At 48.3% G+C, this 27,999-nt stretch overlaps 1 protein-coding gene across 5 annotated transcripts in view; it reads right to left on the bottom strand.

The window, feature by feature from the left end:
- The window catches only part of PAMR1 (peptidase domain containing associated with muscle regeneration 1), a 153,545-nt gene that overhangs the window by 59,754 nt on the left and 65,792 nt on the right, over window positions 1–27,999 (bottom strand). Inside the window, exons 1-2 of one of the 5 annotated variants that reach the window (XM_081798325.1) lie at window positions 11,428–11,784; window positions 8,716–8,817 (exon numbers count right to left, since the gene is read on the bottom strand). The exons of 3 other annotated variants lie outside the window; for them this stretch is intronic. Coding sequence is in view for 1 of the 2 variants with exons in the window: in XM_081798323.1 (XP_081654449.1) it covers window positions 11,428–11,500 (73 nt within the window). In the remaining variant the exon portion in view is untranslated. Of the gene's footprint in view, window positions 1–8,715; window positions 8,818–11,427; window positions 11,785–27,999 lie in introns of those variants that run through there. One more of the 5 variants, XM_081798323.1, reaches the window with a different exon arrangement.

Below are 27,999 nucleotides of genomic sequence, written 5' to 3'. Positions count from 1 at the left end.
GGTTCCTTAGCAGCCTGACAGTCTGCCTGGAAGCTCTCCAGCACTGATCTCTCTCTCTCTCCTGCTGACCAGGTGGGATACAAGGAATCCCTCAAACAGCAGGTACTCGCCTCCACAGAATGGCGGGGGGGGGGGGGGCGGCAACTGTGTCCCCCGAAGCGTAGTCTCCAAGTGCCAGGTGCTCAACACCAGATTTTAAGGAAACATGTTGACACCGATGGCCGTTAAGGTCCATCTGAAAAACTTCAGAGGATTCTTCGGGAAAACAGGGGTCAGCCTATTCCTTACATGATTGAAACATCAGTTGTCAGATTAAAGGCCCAGGCCGAGACCACCCCAGAAGGTGGCAAAGAAAGGCACTTTCATCCTGTGCCCACTTCTCTTTGATGTTGGAACCCCTCTTTCTGTCCACCAAAACCTCCAAGTCCTCCCAGCTAACCACGTGTAATTAACATTTCTACCGAGTCTTTACCATCCGGCATTCTATAAACCTTCTGAGACCAGAGGGAGGAAAAAAGATGTTTGCCTCAACAGGGAAATCCGATTAGACAGCTTGGGCCCCTCAGTCCCAGCCCCCCTCCTCTGGTGAGATCTGCACTCCCCAGACTGAGGACAGCTCCGCAGCCCACAGCTTTCCTGACTGCCCAGGGTCTGGCCACCTGCTCACAGGATCACGATCGATGACAAGCAAACCCCAGGCAGGCAGGACTGTGAGTCAGGGAATAGGGAATGCTTGCTGACTCCATGTCTCCTCCTAAGCCTTTGAGAACCATCCTGTCAGCCCGAGACCCTCAGTCCCAGCCTGGCTGGATTCCCCACCTCAGTGACCTCAGGCTGTCCCCTCTCACAGCTCCTCTTGTTAATGAGATAATGATAGCTGTGGAGTCAAGCTTTTCATCACCCCCTTTGGGTACCAGGAGTGATAAAACTTTTATGGAGTCCATAGAAATCTGGTTTTTAGGTATGCATACAATGGGGAGGGACAGGGAGGCAAAAGTAAGTTTGTCACTTGATTTCCCTGCTCACCCTTTATTAAGCACGCTGCTCTACACTGTGGCTCTTCGTTCATATTTCTAGGCACCCTGGGTCCTGGCACCCCCAGGGAAAACTTCCAAGCCCTGGGACCATATCCGCTCATTGAGTCCTCACAGCCAGCCTTCAAAGTAAGTCTGATTTTCTTCATTTAACACATGAGGAAACTGAGGAACAGACAGGGTAAATACACTGCCCCAAATGGCACCATTTTCAGGTGAAAGAAGAAAGATCAGAACCCACCTCTTTCTAGGGCCAGAGTCTCATTCCTTCCAACATGCTATCTTGATTCTAGAGAGTTCACGTCTCTGACTTTGCAGCGATAAGAATGCGGCATTGACGAGATGGACACATTTGGGAATCAGACCACCCAAATGTTAATCCTGAGTTTGTCCCTCTTGTATGCTGCTGGACAACTGTAGTAGACGAGACGCCTTAGCCCGAAGCCTCAAGGGATAGGTGTACAGTTGATGGGGCTGTTGACGTCATTGTGACTGAAGAAGGCAATGAGCAGAAAGGGCTTTGAAAGAAAAATTGCAGATTTATCAAGACATTACCATTTTTCTCTGCAGGATACAAAGCCATCCCATCTTGGGCTGAGGCACCGATGGCTAAGGGAGTGAAGGGGCTGAGTAATAATGTCTTCTCCTGAGGCCCACACATACGTGGCATTTTTAGGCAATATGCTCATATTGAAATCGGGGCATTCTGAGCTCCTCCCCTTGCTTCTAGATCCCTAATATCCCCTCTTCAGACACCTATTTAAATAGGACATAGTTTACTTCCTGCTGCTTCTCTTCTAGAAATAGAAATTCTACATCCATAGTCAAAGGGAACAAAACCTAAACTCACATTTGGCAGAGCCCACAGTTGCCATTATCCTCAACAACTGTGGCGCTGGAAATCCTTGAAGGACAGCTGCTTCTGGGTTATTTCAATTGTTGGAATATGAGCTGACTGGATCTTATTTTTTTAGTAGAATTGGCTACTACGAAAAAAATTTAATAATGCGTCTAAAAGTACTTGGCAGTAGAATTCAGCCAATATGACATCAACTGAAGCATTAGAATGGCTAAGTTAAAAACAATAAAACTTAAGCTATCCCCTAGAAATCCAATGTGGATTTCCCTGGACCCAAGAATTCTACAAACTATCCCCTCCCCCCCAGCCCCCAGTCTTCCACACTTCCAAACCGGTCTTTCTGAATCAGAGCATGTCAAGGCCACACAGGAGTCTTGGTCGGCCACATCTACCTCTTTGCCAATAGCTTCCAGAGTTAGTGTTCTTGACTTCATGTCCATGGTCAATGATGCCAGGCAGAAGGCAGATTTTCCTTCTACCAGAGCCAGATGACCAACAGCATAGGTCGAGTGTGGACGGATGCTAAGTGCGGATGATGCGTTTATGATGGTATGTCTGGTTCACTAAACCCTAAGCTGGCAGCAGCTCTGGGCAGGCTAACCCTCATCATAGTTACCTCCCCCAGCTCTGCAGGCTAGAATCACATGAAGGGCAACTTTATGCCTGAGGATTCCTGCCTGGCTCCACCCTTGAATCACGACAGGGGGTCAGGAGCAACATCTCCTGTTTGGGACGCAAGGCCACTGACCCAGAATCACCTACTCTGAAAAACCCCTGACCTCTCGACCTCTCAGTCCCTGCAAGAAACAACCGCTCACTCGCCCTGTTTCAAACATGGAGAAACTAAGGCACCACATGAAGAAGACACTTCCCCTAAGGTTGTAAAGTGGATGCATGATAAAACCAAGGGAAGGAAGCAAGTCTCAAAGAGAGAAACTTAAGTTGACTCTTTAGGGAAGTTTTTTCTGACAGAGCCACTGATGAATAACATAGGAGGCAAAGAGGGCCTCAAGAGGACCTTGTAAGTCCCTTCCTACTACAGACAGAACACCCAGTATTTCCTTTCGATTCCCTGTGAAACGTGTGCTAGTGGGAAGAACAGAAGGCACAGAAGGAGACATCTCTAATTTCCTGAGCATTCCTTTTTTGCAAGATGCTTCACTAAGCATTTCAAGTCAATTCTCATTTAACCCCTGCAATGAACCCAAAAGACACTATTATCTTCAGTCTACAAGTTGAAAAGTGGGAAGGCTACATGAAAGAAGTTAAGGAACTTGCCCAAGAAAAGCAGCCATAAACGACAGATTCAAACCCTGGGCCATATTTCAAACCACAATACTGTACACCCCACATATATACATATTCATACAGACACACACATCCCACATCTCTACTCTTCTGCGTACGTGTGTATTTAAACACGGACACATCCATACCAAAGATGAATCCCACAATTATGGCAAGTGAGGCCTGAATCTTCGCTGAGGTCATGGGTGACTCGAGTCCACTTAGGTAGGATACCCCTTGAAGGAACAACTGGTTTTACGCCTCACCCATTGCCACTGTAGTTACCCAGTCTGAAACAAGTCAGGGCAGAGAAAGGAGGCAGGTAGTGCTAGGGCCAAGGGAGAAGCCGTGTTGCATGACAACAAGAACGATATTTAGCTAAGGCAGGAACAAAGAAGTTCCCAGAAACAGCAAGCAACGGGTTGATGAGCAGCTCAAAGTCACGTGCTGTCTCTATGGGATACGGCCCCAGCCTAAAGAGCCCAGATCACTTCAGGGTGTGCAAATCAGGGTCCCGGTGACTGGGCTATCCCAGAGCCGGCAAATACCAGGGTTGGAGACAAGCCTCCGGGTGTGTGGTGAGGCAGGTGGAATGGAGAAGAGACGGTAGTTGGGGATGAATGGTCCTGGGCCCCCGGGGATTAGAAGGATGCTCAGACAGTCCCCTCGTTTGGGAAGGGGAGACTGTGTGACTGTCACCAAGGATACGATCTAGCTGGGAAGTCAGGCCACAGCCCTATGGCCCCCGGGTACTGCCGCGTTACTGTGGCCGTGCATTCATCAGATTCCATTTGTCCAATGATCCCAGACCGACCGCATTACTGTCAGCAACCTGAAGATGAGAAATGAGTTTTCTCAATGAATCATGCAGGTCAGTGCTGGCGAGGACGTTTCTCAACATGAACGGGGCATCTCCAAGCTCTTTCACCCTCTTGAGGAGCACTAAGCAGCTAGGGCATCAGACTTCCTGCCAGGCGCTCAGCAGAAGTCTGAAGAGAAGCTCATGTTTCACGGACTTTCAAATTCCCTCCTTCCCCTATCCTAACGGTGAGGTATTCTTCAATGTTGCATTCATTATGGGCAAGAGAGCAGAGTTTTCCAAACTATATTCCAGGGAGTACTAATTCCCCTGGATTGTATAAGGTATGATGTGGAAAGAGGTTCTGTGCTTAACCTTATAAAATGCTAATCACAGCTTTCTTTATACGGGGCTTTGCAATATCTATAAATGCTTTGTGCATAGCCAATCTCCACATCCCCCAGACTCTGTTCAACCTAGGTTTTGGCTGTTTATTTTTGCTGAAGCTCTTCCAGCATTAGAATTCCATGAAACCCACTTTGGAAAACGCCAGACTGGATCATCAACTCTTTCAACGGATTGTCAGTGCCTTAAGGAAAAGGGCTCTGTCTTATTCACCATGGCATCTGCAAGCACCGAGGATCATGTCCAGCACCTGGTGGGTGCATGAGCAAGTTTGCTGAATAAATACCTGAACGTGGACACAGGAAGCACGTGTGATTTCCAGGGAAAGGTGAGCGCAAAAAGAGTGATGTTAGAAACGTCTCTTGCTGGGACACTGTGGGAGTCTCGATCCTATGGTATGAAGAATCCATTGGGTCCATTCCTGGTGAATATTTTGGTTTCTTGCAGTTAGTAGTTCATTTCCACAAAGACTTGGGATGCTCGCTTGTTCTGTTCCATCCGTGGGCTGGACCAGGGGAGCTGGGTTTGCCCAGAAGGGAGAATCAGGCAGTCAACCACCCACTGGGAGGCAGAAAGCCAGACCAAGAAGTCCTGCAACAAAGTTTCTTTACTGGCAGCCAAGCCCCGCCCCCCCCTTCTCACATCCAGGTGAGCCAAGGGCGTGTGGGAAAATAGGGGAGTAGACACGACCAGCTAGAAGCTAAGCTCAGGCAACTTGTCCTGGGACATCTCGGGTGTGTTGCACTGTTGCTGTTGATCCTGAGGTAAGATCCCAGCATAAGGGGGATTCACTGATCACCTGCAAAGGGATCCTATGAAGTAAGTGAAGGGGGGACTCTGAAAAACACAAACACTTCAGTTCCCCAGAGTCTTCAAATGATTCATTTGATTTGAAGCAAACTGGGCCAGCATCCCCTCCATTTAGTAGTTTTCCATTAAACTGGCTGGAAATTTTTTTTTAACCAAGCATGAATTCAGCTTATGAGGACAATTGCTGTGTCTCCCCATGAGCTAACGTTGCCTGAATGTGTTCCTCACTCCGTTCTGGCGGCAGCCCCGGTTTTCCAATCACCAAACCAACAGACCAGACTTCTACTCACACGGATACTTGCTGCCAAACCACTAACTCCGCCCTCTGAAGGAGCCAGGACCTCAGAGAGGATGGTGATAAAGACGCCCACCCTGCAGGAATAAGGGCATGTGTCTAAATGCAGAGGCAGGAGAGTGACAGAAATAGGGGTCCTCTTTTGCTGCCCAGCTGATGGGGGCACTTCTCTTACCTGCTTGACATTAGTGTCGGGTAGACATTAGGTCCTCATTCAAGGTTGAAATGAATTGGTTAAAACCCATCTTAATTTTACTGGAAGGGGATCGTGTCTCCATCCCCTGCTATATCCATCAACTGCATTATGCCAAAATAGGAAGGGAAAAAACGCTTTCCTTTATTCATTCCAGGCCTGCTTCTCCCATTCCACAGCCTGTTTACACATTGATGATCTTGACAGAATAAATCCATAAAGGAGCTAAGCTACAAAGTGTTAGGGCTGGACTTGAAACACGGATCATCTTTAATTCTGTCACTTTGCAGACACATGAGTCTAATTATAAAAGCTGACGATGAGACAGAGAAATTCTCACTTCCTATGCTGAATCAGAGTAAGACACATGATCCTGGGGACAGCTATCCCAGAAACTGGTTAGAGTTTTGGTCTGCTCAGCGCCTCCTTTAGGACATTTAGAGTGTCCAAGAGATAACCAGATTTCCCAATTAACACCATGCTCCTTTATGATTCAGCCAGAATACAGCCAGCCGATCTACCATAGTTGGACCCAGCGCTTACTGTGACAGTGTTATGGAGTGTTTCAGGGCGTGCGTTATGGAGTCAGACTGACTGGGTTCAAGACACGGATATCCAGCCATGTGACCTGGGCAAGCACTCTCTGCCTGAGTTCCTCCACGTGTGATTAAATAAATTAAATGTAAAGCACATAGGACAGTGCCTGGTATTTACCACAAATTCCACAAATTATTTGGGTGGCCAAACTTGCAGTTAGATCCCTTATCTATGATAGGATGGGAGGCCGTTTGGTGCTTCTGTCATCGAGGGTGAAGACTTTGAGGTATAACCCCTACCCACTCTTCTTCTTCAACCCACACAGAATTATACCCAAGAAAAAATGGGCTCTGTGTCTGTCTCACATATAATTGCACCCAAGACAAAATGAGAGGAGTGGAACTGAGTGGGGAGTAGTAGAAGTCCCTTTGATTAAGAGAGTAGAATATCTCCAGCCAACTCTAATTCTCTGCCTTCCTTGGGTGGTTTTGTTTACAGGTAGCAGGTTTGCTTTTTCCTACATTTTCACTTTTTTCTCTCTACATAAACCTAACGCTTTGGCACAGATCTTATGATGGCTGACAAACAGAATTCCTTAAACGCAGACCAGGCTTGGAATCTGCTAGACTTTCTGCCACTGATCTGGTAGTTTTCAATGCTCCAGCTGGCCTTGGGGTCCTCTACTCCGTGGAGTTCAGGAACTGGAAAATGTAAACACTGCCTTTCCCTCACCTTTAAAACAAAAAAAGAGGAGAGGGAGCTGGGCTCTTGTGACTTTCCCATATCCCAGAGTGAGGGTAACAAGTCCTCCCCCGTGTGGGAGGAAGGGGAGCACAAACTTTCCCCTTTTATCACTGAAATGGCACCTCCCCCAACCCGCACATACCCCAAATTGATTGCAGCTTCTAGAGCTGGTCTCAGGAGAGGCAGGTAGAGAAGTTTCTCTCGCATGGGGATTGGCCGCCCCTAGCGGGGGAGGTGGAAATAATTTCTCACTTAAGACCAGTCATTAGATTCCCCCAGACACCATTCTCTTGGCCATTTCTGTCTAGCCATCTAGACATCTAGTAACCCAGATATAAGTGACTTTAAATCAAACCTTCAGTCCACGCCAGTGGTATTCCAAAGCCCTCCCTAAGACTTCGGGATATTTCTGAGACACGCCCATGCCCAAAGGTGCTTTGTCCCCCAGCTTATTGACCCAGACACAATACCCAGCCTCATCCTCTGTTCCCACCAAAAGCTCATGCTCAAGGACACTTACGGGAATAAAACATTTTACCAAAGAGTGGGTGGTCACAGAGGTTCTACGTGTTCTACAAAACCCACAAGTTAATATATATTTACGTTCCTTCTTTTAAAAGTCCTGTCAAGCTACTCAACCCCCGCTCTCGTTTTTCCCCATTCAGCACTCAGCCCCCCACCTTCTGGATTTCACTCGCCCTTTCTACCCCACCCTCTCAAGAATGGCAGTCAAAATCTCAAATGCCAGTAGGGAGTGGCTGATAACATACGTGTGGGTTGAAAAGGTGGGGTGTCTGGCCATAGAGAGGGCCAGCCTACCTCAAAGCATTCAGGTTTAAAACATTTGCAGGCGTTTTGACCCAAAGACTGCCAGACCTTCAGCTCTAGTCCTCCTTCTTTGCCACAGCCACCCAAGACAGCGCAACGGTGAAACTGGAGCTGGCAAGGACCGTCCCCTACCACGCATGTCGTGAAGCTGCGCCAAGCAGACATGTGCATCAGCATGATCGATCTATCTGTTAGATGTGTGGGTTTAAGTCAGCCAGGTACCAGGTGAGCTTGAGCTCAGGAATTAGACCGTCTGGGCTCACCCCACGCTCATCTGCCTTTGTATTCTTTTTTTTTTTTTAATCATTATTGCAGCAAAATATAAGTAATGCAAAATTTACCATTTTAATCACTTTTAAGTGTTCCATTCAGTCTCTCTTGCAATCAACACCAACATTCATCTCCAGAACTTTGTCATCTCATAGTGAAACTCTACACCCACTAAGTCCTCACTCCCCCCAGCCCGTCTCCCCCCACCCCTGCTGACCACTGTTCTACTTTCTCGATGAATCTCACTGCTCTATATACCTTACATAAGTAAAATCATACGGTATTCATTCGTCCTTTGTGTCTGGCTTCTTTTACTTAGCATATGTCTTCAAATTCATCCCTGTTGTAGCCTGAACTTTATTCCTTTTTAAGGTTAAGATTCCAGTATATGTATACACCACATATTGTTTATCCATTGATGGACATTTTGGGTTGTTTCTCCTTTTTGGCTATTGGGAATAATCCTGCAAAGGACACTGGTGTACAAAATCTATGTTCAAGTTCCTGCTTTCAGTTTTTTTGTGAATATACCCAGAAGTGGAATTGCTAGGTCAAATGTTTAATTTTCGGGGGACACCATGCCTGTGTATCCTTGAACAGGTCACAGAACCTCTCTAAACCCCATTTGTAAAAGGAGGATAATAAGAGCCCTACCTTATCAGCATGGTCTGAGAATTCATACATGTCCATGTACAGCATTTGGCTCACAGACTGGGCACATCATCCATGTTCAGAGATGTTTCATCTCATAGTCCTCTGAAATTAAGGTACTCAAACTAAATGATCTCCAAAGTCACTCCCAGCTCCCAAAATCCATGATCCCACCATCAAATTATTTTCCTGGTAGAGAAGCCAAAGCTCTCAGAGTATAGATCAGGGGAACACTGTCTTCATGGTCCCCACAAAAATCCACCCTAGCCAAGATGGCCCAGTTTTCATAGCTCTCTCCTTGGAATTTGCTAACACATCCCATTATCAACCAACATCGAATTTTTTCTTGCCACTCCACTCCTTCCCCCTTGCTTTCTTTCCACATTCCCTTTCTCGGCTGACTGCTCCTGCCCACTGAATAGCTGGGCTTCAAATTATCTTCCCCGGTTGCCTCTATGTTTGTTCCCCACAAGCTAATGCCTGTTGGAAGCAACACTTGCTTCCATATTAAGGTTTCATTCCCCGGAGCCACATATTTTAAATGAGTTTTTCCTCTTCGGCAGGATCCTGCTGGCAGGGCTCCTGCTATTTAGTGAAGTCAGTGGAGTCGGGTTTCTCCGCCCCCCATGCTGTTTATGTTGGGTTATCACTTGGCCTAATGTTTGCATTCTCATCCTCCAACATGAGTCCCGTGCTGATGAGCAAGAACCTCCTATACCATCCCACTGGATGTTTATGTTTCATCAAAACCCCTCTTTGTACAAAAGCAATGAGATGAAATCTGCTTTCAGGCTTTTCTAGACCCGGCCAGATTCAGCATTCCAGACGGGAGTGGACTCACTCACTACTTGAAGAAATATTTTCCTTCTCGACTCTATTCCTCCATCTCCTCCTCTGAAAGTGAACTTTCAACAACCAAAATATCCTCACTAGACACATGAAGTTGCTGGAAGTTGCTCCCCGGTTCGGTCAGCAGCTTGACTGCCAAGAAACCAGACACCCTTCCTTCAAAGCTTTTCCATAGCAAAAGGTAAAAGATTCTCAGGTCAGGAGTAAATGTTTGGTTTTTTTTCCAGATCCTGGGCAAGAAGGAAGGGGCAGCTGAGCTTTGTTCTTTAACTCGTATGAGCTTAAGCCATCTCACCTGCCATGTTACCAAAAAAAAGGAAGCAGGGGAGCATTGACGTAGTCAGGAGGAAGCTAAGTTGTTGGAGCCCTGGTGCTCTGGGAAGGAACCGGCCTCCCCTGGAGTTGGGCTAGGGCCACCATGCCCTGGAGGGGCAGAGATGGAGCAGGGAGGAATCCTAATATAAAGTCCTCGAACTACCCCTAGGTGAGGGTCTGTATTTATGGATTATCAAGGCCACTCATGGGGGCTCCTTCTTCCTTCATTATTTATTGTCTTTAGGCTACTCCAGATGCCACTGAGGCAAAATTCAAATGAAACACTCCAGTTTGAGAGAGAGAAGATTTCACCGGGGGCCAGTGGGCTGTAGGTAGATGGAAAGTATTGACCAAAATGGGTTTGTTGGGTTTTTTCCCCCCATGTATCTTGGCTTTTTGTTCATCATGAAGGGCTGTGCCTATGGTTAAGTCCCCCATCCATACAGTAGGCTGCTGATTTTATGCCCTCACCACCCCACTTACCCTGTTTCATTCTGGGACACTCACCAGCTACTTGCAGCCACAGAGTATGCACCTCTCTAGAACACAGGTGACAAGTAACCAGCAAGGTGACAGGTGACCAGCACGGAAGGTGAGTAGCAAATGCTCACACACTCTCTGCTCCTATCAAAGCTGCCCTGTTTTGTCACATCTGTACATGTCAGCCTGTCCTTCCCTCTTGAGGTTCCACCTACCTCCTGACACCTTGCCCCGCTGGAGCTGCGTAAATAAGGACAAAGGCTCTTAAGAAGTCCCTGCTTCCTTGTCTGCCAGCGAGCAATGACAAGACAAGCCTGCCATCCCCTCACTGGGCCAAGAGGCCCCCAAGAGCTCTGGGTCGCATTTCAGCCTCCCTCGCCATGGGAGCCCATTTGACATGGGGTTTGCGGCTCAGAAAATGATAGTGAAAAACACACAAGCCAGGGCTCTTTCTAAACAAACACTGTGTGTCCCCAGAAACGGCTTGCACTTTTAACCTTGGCTTTCTCTTCTTCTTTCTCATTCTTATCAGGAAGGAAGTGCATATATGCTGAGTGGGTAGATCTCCCATGCTGGGGCTCTGTTCTGAAGGGTGTGACAAGCAACATTTCATCAAGCAACATTCACCAGTGGGGGGGTGGGGGGAACACCCTTGCTGCAAGCCTTGCTCTTGATTGGTTTCTCTCCTTCCCGCTTCACCTCTGAGGGGGCTCTTTCCAGGGGAAACTTCTCCCTTTTGCCAGTCAGAGTGGGTGAGTCAGACTGGATAGATATCCGGAGGTACGTCTGTGCTTTACAAAGATAAAACGAAAACCAGCAAAGTAAACTAGAGCTGGTACCCCTTCCTGAGGCAGTTCAGTCCCACAAGTTGGGATGATAAAACGGTGTCACATTCTCAGGGAGGACAAGACACTCCAGCACCACCAGCCAAGCCCCTAAGATTAGACAAGACTAGAAGAAGCGCTGGCCATCCCCCGCCCAGCACCATCCCTTGGGGCTCCCCAGGCATGCTCCCCACCATACCGAGGAGGGAAATACCTCTGGGGGGCTCCTAAACGCTACTCACGGTACCTCTAGGCAAAGATGAGATGAGAAGGAGCTGCAGGAAAGTGAGCCCCAACTGCGTCCAGCAGCCCAGCTCCATCGTTCCCAAGCCCGTGCCCGATGAGCGACTGCTACGGAGGGACCGCGGGAGGCCGGTGGCAGGCGGCTCTTACAGGGACCTCCCCAAGCCCCAGCTGAACGGGAGCTCGGGTTTCAGCTCGCCAGGCTCTCCCATCCTCATCCGAGGGGAACCACCTTCAGCCAGAGCGACGTCAGCCCAAACCTCTCCTCTCCGCTGCCTTAACCCTTGCGGGGCCCGGGAGGTGTGGCCAGGCGGGGAGGCTCCGGGCTGCAGCTGGAAGGGACTCGGAGGCGCAGGAGGCCAGCCGGGTGGGAGCAGGGGAGCGGGCAGCACCCTGGATGGGGGCAGAGGTAGGCGGGGCTGTGGCGCCGCTGAGGTGAGGCCTGAAACCCACCCCCACCCCCGCCCGGAGAGGAGTCCTGCCCAGATGGCACACTCTGAGTCTGATTAAGAGCATGGTTTGGGGGGGGGGGTTGGGGGGGAAGGGAGCCAGCCCTCCTCCTCTTCCACCTCTATCCCCAAGCTCCCCTCCCCACTCAGCATCTGCTCCAGGGGATCACAATTTGGAAAACTTATCCTTGCATCTGTAGGCATCTTCCCATGATACCCATCACGGTGTGTTCAGCAGCATAAAGAGATCTTGTACACATGCCAGGCAGGGTATTGGGCTCAGGCATAAAAGAACATACAGGACACTGCCTCGGTTTTGACAGTGGCAGTCTGGGCACAGGTGATGAGGGAGCAGAAGGCTGGCTGAAGACAAAGCACAAGCTGACCCCCTGCAACATCCCCCCACCCCCTACTCCTGGGTGGGACACGTGTGACATTCCTCAGGCACTCCTGGCTGCCGTAAAGGAAAAACAAATGGTTATCTGATAGAGCTCACAGTCTTGCAGGACATGAGTCTCCCTCAGTTTACAAATGTCTCAGCAATTTACAAGGACAAAACATTTCTATAAATGACCTAGCTTCCAGAAGGGAATGTAGATACAATTAAATGTCCTTATAATCTGCAGCCCATTGACGGATACTTGAAGCGGGCAGTGTCATGTTTCTCCAGGAAGCTCCCAACTATCTTACTGTTAATGCCTTGCTAGAAGGAAAAACAACCTTAACTTGACAATGGCAAGGCCTCTGGTATCCTGTGAGTCTTCTCGAACATACCTAAATCCTTTTGAAACCTCCCTTTTCCTTACCTCCCCCAACTCCCAAGTATAGAATCAGCCACCCCTCCCAACCCCAGGGCAGCAGCTCTTTCTGCCCACGGGTCCTGATCCCCATGTTTTAATAAACCACCATTTTGCACAAAAGATGTCTCAAGAATTCTTTCTTGGTCGTCAGCTCCGGACTGCACCCTACTGAACCTCACTTATATTCTAAAACTTCATCACAGGGATAGCGAATGGAATCTTGAATAAGGAGAAAGAATGCTTTATAAGGTAACAGCCAATTTGTTTTAATCAATTTCTCTGAGCCAGGCATCTAAGTACCCTACATGTATCAACTCACTTATTCCTATAATAAACCTATCGTCTTCATTTTACAGATAGGGAAACTGAGTCACTGAATATTCAATAGTTCATCCAAGGTCACAATGTGAGTAAGTGCTAGAGCCAGGGTTTGAACCCAGGTCCAAGGGCTATCGTCTTAGCCACCAGTCTCTACCACCTCTTAGGATGCTGTGAATATGGCATTTAACCACATGTACATATACAATAGATGGTATTACCCACATAATATGAATGCAGAAACAGATTCAGAGATGAAGTAACTTGCTCAAGGTCCCTCAGCTGGAAATGGCAGAGCAGAATTCACACCCAGGTCTAACTCAGGGAAGTGCCGGGGCTTCAGCCCATGCTTGGTCGCAGTTTGTACAGTCCGCTGAAGAACAAAAGCTGGGAGAAGTGGGTGATATTCAGACCCAGGGCAGTGGGAGGTTTACCTAAACTGGGGAAGCTTCACCTGGAGCCTGAGAGAGAGATAGGATCTCAATCCAGGGAAGGGTGTGAGGAGGCCTTTTTAAGGGGAAGGACTGAATTTGGCCAGGGCCACTGGGAAATGATGAGTATTTACCTGTGTATATTACAATTTAATATTTATTCTTGTCCCCAAAGGATCCATGGCAACGTATACCATTAAAATGCATTTTAAACAGTTTTGATAAAAATGTAAGTATCAGAACAAAAGCTAACGCAAGAGGATAGACAATATGTATAGTTTGGATGCAGCAGAGAGAGGAAAAGAGGAAGCAAGTGGTTATGGTGTTTGGATTTCATTCTGTAGTGAATGAGGAGCTCTAGTGGTTTAGGAGCAGGGGGTCCTGGGCCCAAAGCAAAGTTCTAAGAAGAAAAGTCACATTGGCATCCAGACTAAGGGATGGAGGAGGCCAAGACTGGCACCAAGAGCATCCCTGAGACCGTTGACAGATGCCTAGAGTCACAGTAAGCAATGGAGTGGAAGGGGAAAATGATGGGAGAAACTTAGGGAAGGTAGAACCGCCAGGGCTCAGGACAGACTGGATAGACAGGGGCCTGGCACAGGTGCTCTTCTCAGAGAAATTCCTAAATCCCAGCCACGCCTCTGGGGCCCATCACAGCAAAGTGATGGTGAGTAAGAACTCGGCAGTCGGTGACCCGTGTTCAAAACCTTGATTCACCACTTTCTGACTCAATGACTGTGAGATCACACAAAATATATGCTGGTCTCTGCCTCCAGTTGCTGGAACAGAACTCCTGACACCCTTGTATTTTCTGGGTGATACGAGTGTCTTTTGTCCTAATCAGGCAACTCGGGGTGGGCTCCTGGATTCCATTCGCTATCCCCGTGATGAAGTTCTAGAATATAAGTGAGGTTCAGTAGGGTGCAGTCCGGATGGTGGCTGGTCATTAGAACGTTCAAGAAGCTTGGAATTTTCAGCCTCAGCCCCACCCCCATTCTCTTGAGAAGGGAGAGGGCTGAAAATGGGGTTAATGGTGAGTAATGCCTCCATGAGGAAGCCTCCATAAAAATCCCAGTAGTATAAGGTTTGGAGAGCTTCCAGGTTGGGGAACACATCCATGTACCAGTGGGATGATGCACCCCAACTCCATGGGGGCAGAAGCTTGGGACTCTCTCAGACCTCCCCTACCTATCTCTTCATCTGGCTGTTCATTTGTATCCTTCGTCACCTCCTTTAATAAACTGGTAGGGGCGCCTGGGTGGTTCAGCCGTTAAGCATCTGCCTTCGGTGGTCGTGATCCCAGGGTCCTGGGCTCCCTGCTCAGCGGGAGGCCCGCTTCTCCCTCTCCCACTCCTCCTGCTTGTGTTCCCTCTCTTGCTGCGTCTTTCTCTGTCAAATAAATAAATAAAATCTTTAAAATAATAATAATAATAAACTGGTAAATGTGAGAGATTCCCTGAGTCCTGTGAGCCCCTCAAGCAAGTCATTGAATCCAAGGGGGAGGAAGTCATGGGACCCTCTATATTGTAGCCAAATGGGACAGGACTTGTGGGTAACTTGGGGACCTAGTACTTAATTAAGTTGGTGTCTGAAGTGGGGGGAAAGTCTCATGGGACTGAGCCCTTGATCTGTGGGATGTGATGCTCTCTCCAGGTACTGTCAGAATTGAATACAATTGTAGGACACCCAGCTGGTGTTAAAGACTTCTGTGGTGGGGGAAAAAAATCACACATATCAGAAGTGTCCAAAGTGAGTGTGGTAGAAGTATGAGAGTATGGGATACACCCAGGAAAAGGAAAGGCAGGGTTTTGGGGTTTTTTTCCCAGTACAATGACCTAAACCAAGCTAACTAACGCTCTGAATCTCAGTTTTCTCATCTGTAAATGGAAATAATCATGAAATTTTGAGACAGGAGAATTTAAGGAGACTGTGTACATAATAAGGCACAGAGGACACTGCCTAGCTCATACTAAATGCTCAATAAATATTAATTATTATCTGTATTATGGGCCTGAGTCTGACACCAAGGAAATCCTATGGTGTAGGGCTTCTTCCTCACCCTCAACTTCCCTATCCAGGCCAAATCTGATTAAAATAAGCACCAAGAATAGCCTTTAAAAGGCGAGGAAATACCATAAGGCAGCATATCTAAGGGGTGGAGGGCAGAGGTAAGAAGAGGGGAGGTTCACTTTGTAACTGGTCAACCAGCCCATGTCCTTTGGTGATGGGACTGGAGAGGATGTGACTTAGTTTCCAAATACTGTTGGTCTTAGAGCCTCTCAGGAGTCTGCTCCTACCATCAGCTGACATTACCACTTCCTTCTTCTCTCATCTCCATCCCCCCCCCACACACATACACTCAACCACTTTCAACACAGATCACCCAGCAGGCTCATCCCTACAGCAACTGTACCCCACCAGGGTGGGACTCTAGGTGATGAACCTAAAGAAGTCCCTAGTGCCAGGTCTTTGCTCCTCCAGGCCCTCACTCCTTTTTCTGGAATGCCCACAGCAGTATAACTATTCCCTGCTAATTTGTTGTCTAATTTGGGTTTGTGAATTTCTTCGGGCTACAGAGTCCGGAAAGGAATTCTCAAAAAGAAGCAGGACATATTTCTCTGGGGAACTCAAAGCCTTGATCCAATGTTACCTTGTTGAACTTCACAATAAACCCAGGTTCACAGAGGGAGGGGGAGCCATGACTAGGACACAGAAAAGTCAGTCATTTGCCCGAGGCCATATGGCACTCCACAAATTTCCATTTTCCTATACAAGTTTAGTTTCCTCTCTTCCCATTATAGTCAACTCAATTTTTCATATCAATAGAGTTCAGTGTTGTTCTAAATCAGGAGTTCTTAACCTAGATCCCATGGGGTCTCTTGGGAGGGAGTTTTGGAGGGTCTTCAAACCTCCCCAAATTATATGCAAAATTCTGTATATGCATTTTTTGGAGTAAGAGGGAGCCATAGCCTTCTTCAAAGTCTCAAGAGGATCTGCAAACTCCCAACTTATTTTAGAATCCCTGGTGTTCGTAAGTCGACATTGAAAAGTTGACAAAGTATTTGTTGGATTTGGGGAATGTGGTTTGGTATGCACAATTGTTGTGTCTAGGCTACAAACTGCACAGTGGGTATTTGGAGGACTGGCCCTCCCCCTGACTTTCCCCCCTATTTCTGCCTTAAAAGCACTTGCTTTGGACCACACTGCCTCCCTCCTGGTGAATCGAGCTGGAGCACTTACTACCTGCATATACCTGGGCAGGTTGTCTCACCCATGGTGGTCTCAGTCTCCTCATCTGTTAAGTGGAAAGAATAATGCAGCCTGCCCCCAGAGGGTTGGAGTCAAGCGCTCAGAACAGTGCCTAAAATACACCAAGCACTCAGTAAATGTTAGCTATTTTTATTACCGTTAGCTCCCTGTCCTGCCCTTATCTTGGACACCCACCTCTGGCTGAAATAAATCACCAGAAAGGCGGGGGTGAAAAAGGCAAAGTGCCATGCTGGGAAGTAGGGGATGATACCTGGAATTAAGAATTATCTACTTATAATCAGCACTCGGAAATCAACAATTGGCTGTAGTAGATGGAGTCAAGCTACCCATTTAATTACAAGTCACAATACCCACTAATTTTCACTTGAAAGGATGAGGCACTCTAGCAAAACCTGTCCCTTTTTCTGTGCCACCAGGGAGGCTGGTTGCATGTGAATACACAGGAAGAAGCAGCAGGGAAGGCTGTCTTGTGCATGCCAACAGCTCCCCAGGCTCCAAGCTCTAACTTCAGATCAGCAGCGGAGCGTAGCCATACTGCCAGGAAAGGCAGAGAAAAGACAGCTAGGGTAGAATGGTCTGCAAACCTGAGAGAAACATCTCAGCCTAACGGGTCATTAAGTTTGGTTTTCATCAGCTGCGCAGAACACAAAGTTCAAGTCAACCAGGGCCAGAGACCGGAGAGGGGTAGGTCTGCGGGAAAGACAAAGGGCCCTTCCACCGGAGAGCCTGCTAGAACTTGCCCACCCTGGAAGTCTCCAGCCCTAATGAATCCCGGCTGTTCACCTACACAAGGAGCAATAATGTTCTGCCTCCAGGTCTGGCCCGGCTCCACTCTGTTTCCCCGGAGGAGCCAGGCTCGGGGGTAGGTGCATCTGTGGTTCTTTCTCTGGCCACATTCTTCCTGGCACAGATTCTGACCACAGGGGTGCTGGGGCGGCTCAGTCGGTTAAGCGGCGACTCTTGGTTTCAGCTCAGGTCATGATCTCTGGGGTCCTGGGATCAAGCCCCACACATCCAGTATGGATCAAGGCTGTACTACTCCCGGCTAGGTGAAATTGGGCAAGTTCTCCAGCCCCTCGGAGCCGCAGTTTTCTCTCATCTGTGAAAAAAGCTAACTCATCATCTTGGTGAGAAGATTAAAATGAGGCTGGCGTACATAATGGTAGCTCAATCGATGTGGCCTATTATAACTATGTATGGACATCTAACCTTAAGAGTTTTCAAAAAATCCTCCCTTCAGATGTTCACCTGAAATTAAACAGCTATCATTTTCCTCAGGTCTCGTGATGTAAGTCAGGTTATGTTCCTGAATTTGAAACAAATTCACGTCTGAAAAAATAGATTGCCTTGTACATTTATGCTGCTAGTTGGAGGTCTAGGGACAGAGTGTGCCCCTTGTGTGAAGACAAGTTGAGAGGCCTGTCCTGAATGGACCCTGTGCAGGTGTTAAAGGAAAATTATCCTGACACTTGTCAAAGACGGTGAGGAAGCCTTTACTCAAGAGACCGGGGCAGTGGAGCCTTGCAGTAGGGGAGAGACCGGGCTCAACTCTGAATATAACAAGGAAAAGTTTGGATTTATAGCCAAGGCACAGGGTAGGGATCAGTGGATGGAGAATTACCAAGAGGAAACTCAAGGGAAAGGGGAGGATTCTGGCAAAACGATTTCACAGGATTCTTGCCGAAAGCAGGCCAGGCTGATCAGATTTCTATGATGGGAGATTCTCACTAAATTGGGATTCTTGCTCTTGAGGATAAGGTCCAAGGATGGGGTCTAGTAAAAAAAAAAAAAAAAAAAAAAAAGCTTAGAGAAGCCTGACTCAAGTTTGGTTAAGGAGAGAGTCTTTGTCAGGGGACCCAGAAAAACCTGAGGGAGGGGGGTCCCTTGCATTGAATGTCTAGTTCAATCTTGCTATATTTTTCACTGGGATAAGTAGGATTTGTATGTAAAGCAACTTGACTTCTTTCACGGAAGGAAGCCAAGGAGGAAGCACAAATACTTACCCAGATAAAAATCATTTGCTCACTTATTCAGTTCAATTTATTGCATGTCTGCTATGTGCCCATCCTCATTTCAGGTCCTTGGAATATGGCTCTGAATAAAACCTATGTGGTCCCTCACCTTGTGGATTTATAAACCAGAAAGCAATGAGACATTGAGCAAATGTGAAGAGCAACATGTGTGAGGACAGAACATTTTAGAAGCATGTAACTGGCAGGGGCAGAGGGGAATCTTGTCTGAGGGTCAGAAACGTTTCCCTGAGGACATGACATTGAGCTTCAGACCTAAAGAAAAATAGAGGGCAGGAAGAGTAGAGGACAAGGGCTGAAGAGGACCACGTAATAGAGAGGGTGGGGATGCAGGCCGGCCTTGAAAACCATGAACTTTTTTCTCTGGGTAATGGGAACCAGTTTGAGGACCAGTGACTGGATCAGATTTGTACATCAGACTCGGCTCTCTACCTACATCCTGCACCAGTGGGAGACGTGAGAGGCACCGTGGAAGTCAACCAGATGGGACCCATGATTCTGATGTATATGAGAATAACTGCAAGAGAGCCGTCAAAGATGACTTCCTGCTGATGATCATGTGGATATGGGGGTGTGCATGGGGGTGTGCTGGAGGAGCCTCCTCATTCTCACTCTCCAGTCACTTGCTCTGGGAGAAGCCAGCTGCCATGCTGTGTGAGCAGCCCTCTGGAGAGTCTCACATGGAAAGGAACCCAACCTTCCTGGCAACAGTGGCGTGAATGAGCTTGGAAGCAGACTGTGCAGCCCTCCCGATGGCCGCAGCCCCAGCCAGCAAGCTGACTGCAACCTCAGGAGAGCCCTCCGTGCCAGAGCCACCCAGCGGAGCAGCTCCCAGCCTCGTGACCCCCAGACAGTGGATGAGATAATAAATCGTGGAGTCTTATGCTGCTAAATTTGTTACACAACAGTCAATTACGAATACAAGAGGTTTCGGAATTAGGCAATCCATCTGTATCGCCGTACACCTGCAGCCAAAGGGAAACTGCTGGCCAGCCCGAGCTTCAGTGAGAGATGTCCACGGAATGAGATGGTCACAGAGGTTTTCAGCTGCACAGAATAACAAGCCCAGTGCACACGGCTTAAACAATAAGTCATAACCTTGTCCAGCAATAAGTCCCACAGGTGGGGTGGCTTCAGAGTTATTTAATTCTGTGACTCAACAACAATGTTTAATACCTAGGGCTGAATTACCAGACGATGCGTACGGCTTGCAAGCATTTATACAAAATCCCAGAACACATAAAAATAGCATGTACTGCTTAGGAATACAAATATATATCATTAAACTGCTAGAACATACAGAGAAGTGACATACACTACCGTCAAAATAGCTGAAAATGAAAGGCGTCACAAAATATGGGGTATATGATTTTAGCTAAAAAATAAAGGAAGCGAAGGACAAATCTGAAGCAATTGAAGCAAAATGTTAACATCCATTTATCTTTGGGGAGAATCCATAGGTATCTGTTATTTTCTGTTTTTCATATGTTTGAATTGTTGATAAGTGTATCTCTATTTTATAGTGCTAAGAAGAAGGAGCAATAGGGAGATGTATGAGGGGGACCCAGGAAAATATTTTCTGATGGACAGAGAAGACAAGCATTTATTCTTCAATCTAGGAAAACATGTTGAGTGTCTCCTGTGTGTCGGCCACGTTCTAGGCAACAGGGATAGCTTGTGAGCAAGACAGAATGATTCCTGTTTTCATGGAACTTCCATACAACTGGGCAAAGACATAACCAACAAAGAAGGAAAAATCAGAGGGCCAGAGTGCCATGCTAGAAATGAAATGGAGAAGTACAGAAGAGTAACTGCAGAAGGAACTTTAGTTTGCAGAATCAGAGCAAGCCTCCCTGAGAAAGTGACATTTCAACTGAGCCCGAAGTAAAGTGCCATGGGAGCATCTGAGGAAGGAGCATGCCAGGCAGAGGAAACAGCTGGTGCAAAGGCCCTGAGTGGGAATGAGCTGAGCGTGCTTGAGGAACACAAAGAAAGCCAGGGTAGCTGGTACACAAGGATACAACCCACACTTAAACAAAACGGGGTAGGAAAGGGGCCAGGAGAAAATGTTGGTATGATCAAGTGAAGCTTGATAAACAATGTCACATTACCTTCTGGGCATCAAAAATCCTTTGAGAATTTAGTGAAAAGCTAGAGGTCCTAGGAAAATATACACATATTGATTCTCGCTTAATTTGGGGATATGTGTGGAGCCTCCGAAGCCTATCCCAAAATGACCTAATTCTTGAATTTGAACTGAAGCAATGCTATTCCCAGACAGCCTTCAGTCCATGAGGGTAGGGGATCTAGCCATTTCTACCCAATGCAGGATATCTCTGTAGGTAATATTTGCACTAGCTCTCCCTACTGGGCTGGCCAAAAAGTCCCGAGAGCTGTGTCAGTCTGAGACTCTCATCCAGGTCCTACCCAAGGAAGCTGTATCTACTCAACCTTCGTTTCCCCTTGCCTTTCAGTTTCAGACCTGCAGAGCAGGCTAAGGCTCTCCTGGCCTACTCTATGTACCCCCCCCCATTTATTTTTCACAGGACTTACCACCAATAATTTGTCTTACACTTCTAACTCTGCTTGGCATCAGCTTCTTAGAGAACCAAACAACACAACTGGTACCAGGAATGATCAAAAAGAAGAGGTGGTAAGGTGGGCTGTGGGTTCCAGATTGCTCACCACACAGCTGGCAAGGAAGACTCCACTCCAAATGGTATCTGGGGCACGGATAATTCCTGGCATAAGGTGGCAATCCAAATGCTAAAAATTTCACAGGTGTTTACTTAAAGGAACATCCTGGTGGAGGAGAATGCTTTGGCTGGGATGATGATTCAGGCCTTTGAACATTATGGGGGAGTAACACATTTAAGGACAATGGGAATAGTTGGTTACTGAGCTGAACTGATGCCCTACAGAGGGATAAGGAGAAACTAAGGGCAATTAAAAACTTAAAAACTACATATGAAAGACAGTGGTCCCCTTCGGTAGCTCCTGCAGGAGAGTGGACACAGCTGAGGGGCAGACTCAGGTTCTGATATTTATAGTCACCAAGCTTCAAAGAGAATTGAATGCTTAGTCAGAGCTCATCTACTGTGCTAACATCCATGCCCTGGCCGGAAAAACATGAACTCCTAAACATAAGACTGAGTCATCTGGATGGATACTCCCAAACACTCCCCTGAATCCTCCAAGCCTACGGAGATGGCTCACCTATCCCTAAGAAGAGCTAGAACTCCCTCCTGTGAGAAGATACAGCATAGGCCTTCCCACCACAAGAGAACAGGTGTCTTCCTCACGACCTTGCCCCCAGACCTGCCCTGACAGCCTGATCAATAACCAGGTGTAAATCCCAGTTTAGGAAGTGACGGGTCTGATAAAGAAAGAAAAAGGCAGATCCCAGTGGGGCGGCAGGAATTCATTAGCATGTAGCCACAGGAGTCAGGGGAGTACCCACGGGATTGGATTTTGGGGGTGCTCGATGGAGGAGAACAGAACATAGGAAAAGATGTGCCAAAGTTCATTTACTTGGGGGTACTCTTCAGGGCCGTGGGATTTAACGCCCTGGCAAGAAGCCCTGGCTAGGGGCAAACCTGCTGCTAGGTGACTCTTAGAAACCTGGAGAAAATATTAGCCCATGATGACCAAAGTGGTAATGCCTGAGATACCATAGGAAGATAGTAGAATTAAACAGCTCAGGGTATGAGGCATGTTGGATCGGATATATTAGATGAAGAGAAAAGACCCATTAGAGATGTTGTTCAGTGGAAGGACTAAGGGAACACACTGTTCACCAAGGCCACTAGGAGCATACTGATGGGACAGGTGCTGGCATCGCCGTGGGGGTTTCCGCTACCGTCTAGGGCTGGCTCTAGGAAATAGGTCGCAGAACCTAGCTTACTGATAGCAATGAGAATGATGAGGCCCCAAAGCAATACAGTCCAGGTGATGGTGCTGAATCGCCAGAAGGGAGGCAGCCCCCAAATTACCATCACAACTAACAAAATTAAAGGGGCAGCCAAGGGGGACTGACCCACAAGAATTTGTGGAGATGCAGAATGTGGTATCCCTAGGGACAAAGCAGACAGGCAGAGGAGGGTGCTACTTAATACACACAATCAAAAAAAGCAAGAATGGAGGGGCACCTGGGTGGCTCAGTTGGTTAAGCATCTGACTCTTGGTTTTGGCTCAGGTCATGACCTCAGGGTTGTGGGATCGAGCCCTGCGTCCAGCTCCATGCTCAGTGGGGAGTCTGCTTGAGATTCTCTTTCCCTCTACCTCTGCCCCTCCCTCTGTGCATTCTCTCTCCCTCTCTCTAATAAATAAATAAATCTTAAAAAAAAAAAAAAGAATGGATGAGCAGGAAGCTGAGGGTAGTTGCCCCAACAGGAAGTCATGAACCTTGTTCAAATCCTGGACCTGAGCCAGTTCTCATGCCCAGAACCTACTGGCTACAGAGGTGGATGGTTCCCTAAAAGGAAGTACATCAGGGGCGCCTGGGTGGCTCAGTTGGTTAAGTGCCTGCCTTCAGCTCAGGTGGTGATCTCAGTGTCCTGGGATTGAGCCTCGAGTCAGGCTCCCTGCTCAGTGGGAAGCCTGCTTCTCCCTCTCCCTCTGCTCCTCTCTCTCTCTCTCTCAAATAAATAAATAATGTTTAAAAAAAAAGTGAAGTACATCAGCAATACCATGGCAAGTAGCTACTATAATGATCCCCCTGATCTTTCCCTAAAAAGCCAGATAAGCATTTACTTAGATGACTGTGGACTGAGGAAAGGGAAATACCCATACATTTTGAGCATTATTGGACACAGTCTGAGATGACATCAATACCTGGAGATCTGAAATGTCATCATGGCCACCGGTCTGGGGCATACAGAAGCAAGTTAATAAAGTGAATCCTGGCCAAAAGCCAGCTTACAGTGCGTCCAGTAGGTCCATGGATCCAGCCAGTGATCATTTTCCTGGTCTCCAAATATATAATTGAGATTGATATGCTCAGCTATTAAACACATACATGGGATCACTGGCCCATCATAATAGAAAAACCAAGTAAACGCCTCTGAAACTGCCTTCCTCTCCCTAAGATAGTGAATCAAAAACAGTATCACATTCTGGGAGCGGGGGGGATGGCGGAGATTAGTGCCAGCCTTAAAGATCTTAATGGTTGCAGTAGTGGCAATCTTTCTCACATCTCCCTATTTCAATTTAATTCACCAGTCAGGTCGCTCCAGAAGCCAGATGGACACTGTAGAATGACTACAGATGATCACATACTCAGCCAAGAACTAGTTCCAACAATGATTGTCTTGTTAGTCAAGGTATCTTTACTAGAGCCAATGAACGCAGAACTTGGGTAAATGGTATGCAGCCAATGAGTTCTTTTCTATCTCGATCAGAGAAGAGAATCAGAAACAATTTGCACTCACGTAAAAGAGACAATAATATGCATTTACCGTACTGTCCTGGGTTTAGGCTAATTTCCTGCTGTCACAACATAGTCAGAAGTAGTCTGGGCCATCTGGACATCTCGCAGAATTATCACACTGATCTATTACCTTAATGACAGAGCAGAGAGAGTACAAGATGGCTAGCACAATGGAGGCCTTGATAAAGTACCTCACCTCAGTCGGTGAGAGAGAAGTCCTATGAAGATGCAGGGGTATAGCACATGGGTAAAGTTTTCAGGGGTCCAGAGATCAGGGGCATGCTGAGAAATACTGTCCAAACTAAAAGGCAAATTGCTGCAATTTTCATCCCCTACCACCCAGAATGAGGTACAGGGTCTGTCAGGCTTCTTTGGGTTGGGTTCTGGAGGCCGTACATTACACATCCAGCAATACTCCTCGAGTCCGTCTGCCAGGAAATCTGAAAGGTAGCCAGCTTTGCATGGGGCCTGGAGCAAGAAGGGGATCTGTCACTTGGAGCGTGTGATCCGCCAGACCATCTGGTGTTGGAGGTGTCGCCGGTGGGAAAAAACGCAGTAGGGATCTCACATCAAGCCCCAGTGGGAGAATCACAACATAGGCCCCCGGGGTTCTGGACCAAGGCCATTTCATCTATAGCATTTGCGTTCTGAGGCACAGATCCAGGAGTGTTACTGAGCCCTGGTGGATAGGAGATATTTGACTCAGGGGATCAAGTGACCAGGAGTATGGAACTGCCCACTATAAGCTGAGTTCTGCCGGACCCTCCACGTCATAAAGTTACACAGGCCCATAGCTGGCCATCCTAAGATGGAAATGGGACATCCAGAATGGATCCCAAGCAGGGCCAAAGGTTTTCCAGACTGCTGTGCGACCCCATGGTTGCCCTATGGCCAGATGGTTAAGGGAGGGTTCCCAATGTCCATGCTTGGTTTACAGATGGGACATTGTGGGATTTAAGTACAAGCTGAAAGCAGACAGTGGGTATGTCACAGCCACCACGGAGTGGCCTCGAACAATAAGACTGAGGGAAAATCTTTCTTTCCAATGGGAGAAGCTTTGAGTGGCGCGCCTGCTTTGTGTGAAGGAGAAGTGGCCAGAAGTGAGAACATATACAGACTCGCAGACAGTGGCAAACGGCTTCACCGGCTAATGAGGAGCCTGAAATCGAAGGACTGAATGACTGGATCCCAGCAGGTGTGGAACAGCGGCCTGTGGATGGGCATATGGGAGCAGGCACCAAGTATGACCATAAAATGTGACCATGGTGGACAAGAAAGCAGCCACGTGGAAAAGGCATTGAACATTCAAGTAGACAAAAACGACTCCGCCAGTTCACATTAACCGGTTCTTGTCACCTGAGCATGATGGGCACGTGAACAGAACGGCCATGGTAGTGGACACAGAGGTCACACAACAAAGCAGCCCGGGTGGCTGCTTACCAAAGCCAGTCTGGCTACTGCCACCTCCTGGTGTCCAGCCTCTTAGCTCACAAGCCCCAGCGTTGAGCACCTGATATGGGGCTCTTCTGATCCACCAGGGGTGGGACAGGGACCTGAGATTCTGCATTTCTAACAAGGACCCACATCGTGCAGGTGATCCCAATGATACTGAGTATCTGAGGTACTAAGTCTGAGGAGTAAGGACTTAAAGGAGAAGTTGCCTCCACTAAGGTCATAGACTAGGCGAGGCTACTGACAGAGCGACAAGTTCTGTCAAGAGGCTGTGAAGGAGAGTCATGAAGCGTTCAGCAGGGACCACCTTTCCCCTGTGGCAGTAGCAGCTGGGCAGCTGACCCTTGAGAGCTGTCACCACGAACTCAGCCTGACTTGACTGAGAGGGATTTCAAACCATGCTTCCTACAAATGAAGGGGTTGTTCTTTGCTAAGCAGCTTGGAGGTGCACAGCACGGATCCTGCTGCATCTTGAGGAATTTAGTAACGAAGTCTTCTCTTCCCTCTGCGCTGCTGGCTGGACCATGAGCCCTAAACTTCCAATCCTGGGTGTCCATCAGCTGCACCAGAATTATAATCAGGGAAAGTGTGCTATTCTCCAAGGGAGTTAGAGGTTGGGAGGGACCTGGTGGGGGCTCACCATAAATCCAAGTCCATGCATGCCTCCCAGGGGCTCTGCAAAACTGCTTTACCCCTTCTCCTTCACAGTGGGCCTCCCAGAGCCTCAGGACAGGCGTAAGTCAGGCTGGACCAGGGCTACATGGACACCGAGCTCCTCAAGGATGTCCCCCTGGGTGGACTGGGCCCATTTACCTGTGATTTGGCTCCAGGCCCTTTTTTTTTTCTTATCATATTTCATTGGAAAATCTGATCTCATTTAAGGTTTGTGTTTCCAACTGTGTGTCTGGGCAGGTGACCAGTGGAATGCAGCCAGGGAAATGTAAACAGTTAATGAAATCAAACAAGGTCCACACTTTCCACGATATTTCATGCCTCCAACAGGTTTGTCTCTCCTATTTCCTCCACTCTGCTCTTCCTCTTGGGTACAGCCCAGGTCTGGTCTCCATCACCAGGGCAAGCACCTCAGGGAAACACAGGTGTCTGAAGTCATTAGAAATTCAAATCCACCTGCTGGGCCACGTGCAACAAAGAAGGGCAACTCGGGGTCAGCTAGGACACGATGGGTGAGGGGCGACTGTCTGGCCACGAGCCCAGAGGGACCCATAAATCATGCCGGTTTCCAGAGGCCAGGAGCTGTAATGGGGGTCAGGTGAGAGGCCCACCTGCAGCCGGGCGGCTGGATGCTGTTAAACAGTGGCCCCCAAAGGTCTCGAAAGCAGGTGTCTGTGGTTCCTTACACTCTGGAAGCAATTAATGGCTCATGCCTTCCCTTTCTCTGTGTGTCTCCTCGTACATCTCCCCTTCCTCTGCTCTCCTCCTCCCCTTCCTCTCCATCTCTCTTCTCCCTTTCTTCCCTTCTGTTGCCCCCTCTCCTCTCCTCCCCTCTCCCTCTGTCTGCAGCAGAGCAAGGCTCGGGAACGCAAGCGTGAGGCCAGACTGGGAGGTCACTTATCTAGGCAAAGGGGATTTTTCAGCACGTGGCCAATGCACATCAGGCCCTCTGAGACTCCGGGAACCCTGCCTGGAGGGGCGTGGGAAACGGCCCACCCCATCGCCGTTTTACACCTGCTCACCTTTCTCCATGGACCTCCCCTCCCTGGCCTCCCCCAGGCCTGCCATTTCCGCTGCTGCTGCTGTGGACCTTCCGCTCCCTTCTCTGACCCCTCTGCCGTGCTGACTCCCAGGGCCCACTTCCTCTAAGTCAGCACAAGCCTTGAGACCACAGGAATGACCCTGAGGGCAGGCCTTCCCGAGTCCAGCGCATGCCATCAGGGGAGACGACTCGGGCTTGCTGGCTTTCTTCTGTCCCTCCAGTCACACCACACGGAGGCCCCAGCCCAGAGGCCTGCTTGCCTCCTGGCATCAGCCCACCCCTCAAGTGTCAGTGGTCTTGAGGAAGTAACAGTGGTAAACAGAAGCTCCCCACACTCCCTCAGGCAGCAAGAGACAGTGAGGCTCAAACCCAGATCTCCACAACACGCCTGTCTCCTGGGCTCCCCTTCCTCATCGCTTCGTGAGGGGTGGGACTGGATGACCTCTAGGTCTATTTTAGCCTCTAGCTTCGGGGGTTTATTCTACACAAATGGGAGTTTCTCAAGCCTCTCTGCTCTGGGGCTAGAAGCAGGTCCCCTATCACAGCCGTTGCCCCACATCCCCGGCTCCTCACTCCACAGGACCCTAGAGAAAGGACATCAGCCCACAAGATCACAGCCTCGTGTCCCCTAGTGCCCCCGGACGTGTCTCCCGGGGGCTCCCGCACCAAGCGATAAGCACAGAC

This window comes from Leptonychotes weddellii, chromosome 11, assembly GCF_054177405.1.
Source record: "Leptonychotes weddellii isolate Sample4059 chromosome 11, ASM5417740v2, whole genome shotgun sequence".
Classification (NCBI taxonomy): Eukaryota; Metazoa; Chordata; class Mammalia; order Carnivora; family Phocidae; genus Leptonychotes; species Leptonychotes weddellii.
Note: the sequence above shows the minus strand (reverse complement) of the source record. Positions and strands in the feature narration are given on the sequence as shown.